The sequence below is a fragment of the Rousettus aegyptiacus genome, unplaced genomic scaffold (assembly GCF_014176215.1).
Source record: "Rousettus aegyptiacus isolate mRouAeg1 unplaced genomic scaffold, mRouAeg1.p scaffold_m13_p_15, whole genome shotgun sequence".
Lineage (NCBI taxonomy): Eukaryota > Metazoa > Chordata > Mammalia > Chiroptera > Pteropodidae > Rousettus > Rousettus aegyptiacus.
This window is the reverse complement of record NW_023416290.1, coordinates 19,118,928-19,125,313: the sequence shown is the minus strand read 5'-3', so window position 1 is coordinate 19,125,313 and position 6,386 is coordinate 19,118,928. Positions and strand designations below refer to the sequence as shown.

Genomic DNA, 6,386 nt, shown 5'->3' with positions numbered 1-6,386 from the left:
CCACAAACGCCTGCAGGAATTCACCCAGCCTTTGCCTAGTCAGTCAGGAACCTCGGGGAAAGCGAGGTTTGACTCTGGGTCTGAGCCACAGCTTGCCACCCGGGTTAATTTCTGCGCCCGCCGGCCAAAGACCCCAACTGGTAACGCGCACAGCTTCTTGCTACACTAGTCGCTTCCTCACCCAGCCTTTCGAGCCTCGGGTCTGGCCTGGGGACCATGAGTGAGATTAGTAGCAGGAGCCCAGAGATTCTGGGCAGTGCGATGCGAACGCACCCGGCCAAAGAGCGGGCGTACAGGCTCTTGCTCACGAAAGTTACTCGTATCAAACCACCCCCTTTCTGGCCCCCCGCTAAATCTCTCGTGTTGAGAAAAGCAGGGCTTGCAGGAAGCCACTCCGGATGTTTGCTGCTTTTCATGTGGCATTTATGCCTGGCTCTGATAACGTCCTGAGCTCGACTTCCAACACCGCGTTTAGCAAAGAGACCGAAATAGAAGAGTTCATACACCAGGACTGGTCTGCAGCGTCTTTGCCCCCTACCTCCCCCACCCCCAAATGAGAAATGAATGATCATTAGAAGAAATTAGATCTAAATTTTAAATGGCACATAAAATGGACCACTCTTGGAAAGGCAGCATAATGTCTTCCTGGTAACTATAAGTGAAATGCTGCTTTACAACTCCCTGGGAAAGTGTTGAGGGTGGGGGAGGACGCTAACACCTGCAGCTCCAACAGCATCCTAGGGATGCTGTGCTCTCCCTTGATATCTCAGTAATGGTACCCAACAAAAATCAGTAATTGGTCTCCAAAAACAAATAAATGCAAATAATAATGGGGAACCCTGAGGTTAGTTCCCCCCTTCAGTTTCTGGACTCTCTTGGCACCTCTCCGTGTGATGGGGTGGGAGAGAGAGAACGCGATGATGAAGGAAGTATACAGGGCCAATTCGTGTATATACATTTTTTTTTGTATTCACACCTAGATGTGTTTTGTTTTGTTTTCTACTAGATTAGTCAAATAGATTAGACAGATACAATGGATTCTGGAACAGGCATTGTTTTTGTTTAGTGTCCAATCTTTATTCTAAAAAAACTATTCATAAAAACTTTTGTGCTAATTGAAAATTCCGCATTGAGATCTTTGAAAAGACATTTATTACTATCCAGAAAAATTAGAGAAGATCATCAAGAAAACATCAAGGAGGCAGGCACTAGGGGATTAATTTGTTCTCTCTACTCCTATAGTATCCTTACTTACATAATCATTTGCGACGCAATTATGCTCAATTTTCAGACTAAATATTTTTTCAGAAAAAGTAAAACTTTAAAGGGAAAGTACATAATCCATTAAATTTGTTTAAGATCAACTGCCTCAAAGCCACCAATTAAAAATAACACTTCTCTATGATTTCCTCAACCAGATTAATTTAATTTTTCTTCTTTGAACATCAGAGATCCAGGAACTAGAATCACTTTCTCAATTTGTCACCTGTATGAAGACCGGCTGTTAAAGATTGGGGTAGAGGTGGCAGCCAACACTTCATAGATCCTCACAGAGTTAAAGCTAGCTTAAAACAAATGTATAGGACTTCTTTGGAGAACTGAAGGCCAGGAGTTTCCAAAGCTCTGTGTTTCTTTGCTTTTATGGGTGCCACTAATAAGCAGCCTTGATAAATTACTGTGTCATTGTAATATCACACACGAAAAAGCTGCAGCATTTACCTCCCAGATTCTGAAAGTAAGCCCTAGTTTTTCATCACCCTTTCACAGCAAACAAAGAAAATTTGTTCTGGAGATGGATGTATTGATTCTTTGCGCTGTCATCTAATTATACAAAAATTGGTTGTGTTCATTGCCTTAGAAAACAACACAAATGCACGAACACAGCACCTTAGTGATTAAGAGCTCTGAAGGCAGACTGCTAGAGATGACCTTAACTCCTGGGCGCTGTGATCTCCAGCGAGGTCTTTAACCGCTGGGTGTCTGTTTTCCCTCCTGTAAGATATCAGGTATCCACCCAATACCTTATGAAGAGTTTGTTGTTTGGACAGCTCTAAGAAAAGTGCGTGGCATGAGGTGCCGTTTGAGTGCACCATAAGGGATTGTTCAAAAATCTCGCTGAAGAGTTTTCTTTCAGATTTTCATTTTGGTCTAAAGAAACGTGTAGGAATCCCTAATACCTGCCAGGATAACCACCTTGACTTGCTCTTAGGAGCTATAGTTATTTTACTGCTCAAAACTATTGTGGTCTTTCCTGGAATAGAAGGGCATTTAGATAAATTTTGCTGTTGTTTTTACATCAAAATTGTCTTGCCTATTTCACTGAACACATATGAAAAAACTTTGTTTACTCTACCTTTCACGTACAAATTTTCAAGAGTGGATTCATAGCTATGGGGGGGGGGAAGGCTTTAAATTCTTCAGGATAATGGGATATTGGCTGCTGAACGTCATTCCGTATTTAATTTTGTTTTAGAAATTAGAATTTACCTCGGACACAGCATTATGAACATAAGATGACAAGCAAGTTGAGTCCTTGGGGGAGAGAATGTATTTTTTATTTATTATCAACATCGTCTACTGCATTCGATAAAATATATTTGAAGAAGGCACCGGTGAGGTTCCTTGGAAAAAGCTGTATCACTCACCACTGAAACATCCTTAGCTCCTGTAATAAAGAGTGGATGCTTAGTGTGTTGATCCCAATTACTTCTATCCAGCACCCCAGAAGATTTTTCAGGAGACCCCCTTCCCGGGTTGGAGAGGACTGGCGCCAGAGTCTGGCTCCAGCCAGTTTTCCTGGGTGGCAGGTGTAGTCCCGCGTGAGAGGAGGGTTCAGAAGAAAAAGGGCGGGCATGGGATGGAGGGCTGGGCGTGGGCCCAAAGACTCTGGCCTGGCCCGCCCCCGCTGCTCTATTGGCCACAACGTTGCAGAAAAGGCCCCGCGGCGCAGAGGTGCCCGCAGTGTCACTGGGCCTGCAGGGGCGCTGGCCGCGTGGTGGGTTGGGACTAGCCAGGAACGCCGGTGGCCGGTTCGGGCCCGAGAGACTCGAGCAGCTCGCGTGGCGTTATCCTTCTTCGCTCCCCACTCCCTCCCCCGCGTTGGGGGAGTCGGCGTGTCCCGGCCGAGGGTTGTGGGGTGCGGGGCAGGGCTGGAGCGCCATGAGCAGCCCGGATGCGGGATACGCCAGTGACGACCAGAGCCAGACCCAGAGCGCGCTGCCCTCGGTGATGGCCGGGCTGGGCCCCTGCCCGTGGGCCGAATCGCTGAGCCCCCTCGGGGACATGAAGGTGAAGGGCGAGGCAGCGGCGAGCAGCGGGACGCCGGCCGGACCAGCGGGCAGGGCCAAGGGCGAGTCTCGCATTCGGCGGCCGATGAACGCCTTTATGGTGTGGGCTAAGGACGAGCGCAAGCGCCTGGCGCAGCAGAACCCGGACCTGCATAACGCAGAGTTGAGCAAGATGCTGGGTAAGTCTGAGTTGGGGACCCAGGGTAGTGCAAATCGCGGAGCCGCTTGCCTGAGCCTCACGGGATACGGGCCTTGCGCCTGAGGCCAGGATTGTGCTGCCTCCAAGTTCTTATTGGGTACCCTCCGCTCCTCTCCCGCTTTCCGCAATCCAGATTCTCCAAACAGCCTTTTAGTCATGGTCGTCGGTGGCCGGGTTACCTGGGTGACCGGGGGTGTGGGTACTACGACTCTAGTGATGGGGAGGAGGCGGCTCCTGCGTGTCTCAGCGGCAGCGAGGGACCCTTAGCGCCGAGCTGGGTTGGTCGTGTCCGTTCCCCGACTCCTTTCCCGGGTAGGGGACGTTTTCGGTTCTTCGAACGACCAGGACCAAGTGAGCGGGGAAGCCACTTCCAAGAAGCTAAAAGCAGGGAGTGATACCCCTAGAAGACCCTAGACCTCTTGTCTCCTCCAAGTGCACAGACTCTCTGCGCCCTCCGGAGTTCCATACTTTCACTTTTTTACTTGATCCTTTTCTCATACAGTTTCACAATTCAAGGTTAGAGGGGAGAGATGGGGCCAGGTGAGGCCTTGGAGCCGGAGCTCAAATAGTGAGCCCCGTGCTCCTCCCCACCTTCCACGCCCTTGCAGGCAAGTCGTGGAAAGCGCTGACTCTGGCGGAGAAGCGACCCTTCGTGGAGGAGGCCGAGCGGCTGCGCGTGCAGCACATGCAGGACCATCCCAACTACAAGTATCGGCCACGGCGGCGCAAGCAGGTGAAGCGGCTGAAGCGGGTGGAGGGCGGCTTCCTGCACAACCTCGCGGAGACGCAGGCCGCCGGGCTGGGCTCCGAGGGCGGCCGAATGGCCATGGACGGCCTGGGCCTGCCCTTCCCCGACCAGGGCTTCCCCACTGGCCCGCCGCTGCTTCCCCCGCACATGGGCGGCCACTACCGCGACTGCCAGGGCCTGGGCGCGCCCCAGCTCGACGGCTACCCGCTGCCCACGCCGGACACGTCGCCCCTGGACGGCGTGGAGCCGGATCCAGCCTTCTTCACCGCGCCGCTCCCCGGGGACTGTCCGGCGGCCGGTCCCTACAGCTACCCGCAGGCCTCGGACTACGTGGGGCCCCCGGAGCCGCCCGCAGGCCCGGCAATGCCGGGGCTGCTGGCGCCCCCCAGCGCCCTGCACATGTACTACGGCGCGATGGGCTCGCCGGCGGCGGGCGGCGGGCGCGGCTTCCAGATGCCGCCGCAGCAGCACCCGCCGGGCCCCGGGCAGCCGTCGCCCCCTCCCGAGGCGCTGCCCTGCCGGGACGGCGTGGACCCGAGCCAGCCCTCCGAGCTCCTCGGGGAGGTGGACCGCACAGAATTTGAACAGTATCTGCACTTTGTGTGCAAGCCCGAGATGGGTCTCCCTTACCAGGGACATGACGCGAGTGTGAATCTCCCTGACAGCCACGGGGCCATTTCCTCCGTGGTGTCCGATGCCAGCTCTGCGGTATATTACTGCAACTATCCTGACGTTTGACAGGTCCCCTATCCAACTCAGCCTGCCGGCCAGAAGCACAGTGTTACACACTTCCTGGAGGAGCTAAGGAAATCCTTAGTTTCATGTTGTTTTGTTTTGTTTTTAAGTTGCCTTGGCATATAATTTATGGTAATTTATTTTGTCTGCCACTTGAACAGTTGGGGGCAGAAAATTGAGGTGGTGTTTTAAGATGTGGTGAGCTACTCGTTTCCTGCAATGTCATTGTCAAAACCCCATTTCCAAGTTCAAGTTTACCAGTTTTGAATGTCCTAGAACTACTTGCTCTCTTGCCCGAAAATTTATTGATCAAAGAAATTTTGTCTCTGGTGTGTTTTTTCAATCCTTAAAAAAATAAAATCTGGAATTCTACTTTTTTCACTCTGCAAGTGCCTCTGTCATAAAAGCCAGTTTTTCAAGACCATGTTAAGTATTAATAGGATTAGATATGTTTTAAGGGTCACACTTAACATATAGATACTGTAAATTTCTCATTTTCTTATAATAATAGACATAAATGACTTCAAGGAGAAGCCCTAAAAACAAATATTAGGATATCAAAATCGGATGTAATTGTTTTTGCTAGGAAAAGAAAAAACTCACCAATGGGCCTACATTGCAAGTAATCTTAGTCTCTAAAAAGTAATGGTTAACCTTAACACTATATACTTGCAATTTTAATGTATCGCTTTCACCAGAGGAGAATGTTCAAATACTTTTGGTTTTCTAGTTGAATCTCGAGACCTGCTTAATGAGGCTTGGGTTTTTAACCCCTTATCTGTTTTTCACTAATAGTTTATATTCCCTCTCCACATTGAACTTGCCTTTAATGATCCTCATATGTCTACACCTTGGGAAATAATGTTACTGGATTAAAAATAATTTGAGGGAGTCATAGGAACAAATAAAATGTGCACTGTGACCTTAATTTTTATGAACCTTAGCATCTGTAATTTCATTAGGATATTTTGGCATTATGGGCTAACCATGTATGTGGCCGATTACATTTCTTGACACTGGTAGTTCTTAAGCTTTGGAGGGATCAAGAGATGACTTGTATGTAGTGTGTTTTACAAATCCGACTACAACTACAGCCCTAGAGCATCACTCTCCTGCTGTTATAGGGAAGAAATTGAATCTCGGGGTTATGAAGTAGGGTCAGCCCTAGTTACTTGCTGCAGCATTAATTGCTGTTACCCTTTCAATCACAGTTTGCAGATTGAGACATAAACAGAAGCAGATGACTTGTAATGGGCATTTCCTATGCCAGGTGTTTTGTCAATGCTATTTGGTACTGAGTTTGAGTATGATCAAGCCTGTGAACTTAGGTGCTAGTCTCCCCATTTTTCATGTGAGGAGACACTGAGCCCTCACCTGCCACATGTATAGTGAAAGCTTGGTGTTACAAGTTCTTAGA

The 6,386-nt window shown here is 49.5% G+C and overlaps 1 protein-coding gene across 1 annotated transcript; it reads left to right on the top strand.

Moving 5' to 3' along the window:
- The first annotated feature begins 2,951 nt into the window (after positions 1 to 2,951).
- LOC107500736 (SRY-box transcription factor 17) lies at positions 2,952 to 5,341 on the top strand. The gene is made up of 2 exons (XM_016126221.2): positions 2,952 to 3,466; positions 4,095 to 5,341. Exons 1-2 carry the CDS (start codon positions 3,160 to 3,162, stop codon positions 4,970 to 4,972), a joined length of 1,185 nt encoding a protein of 394 aa, XP_015981707.1. The 5' UTR covers positions 2,952 to 3,159; the 3' UTR covers positions 4,973 to 5,341.
- The last annotated feature ends 1,045 nt before the right edge of the window (positions 5,342 to 6,386 follow it).

Coding starts and splice junctions, on each gene's coding strand:
- LOC107500736 (XM_016126221.2), top strand. CDS start 3,160: ATGAGCAGCCCGGATGCGGGATACGCCAGTGACGACCAGAGCCAGACC. Junction 3,467..4,094: donor AGAGTTGAGCAAGATGCTGG/GTAAGTCTGAGT, acceptor ACGCCCTTGCAG/GCAAGTCGTGGAAAGCGCTG.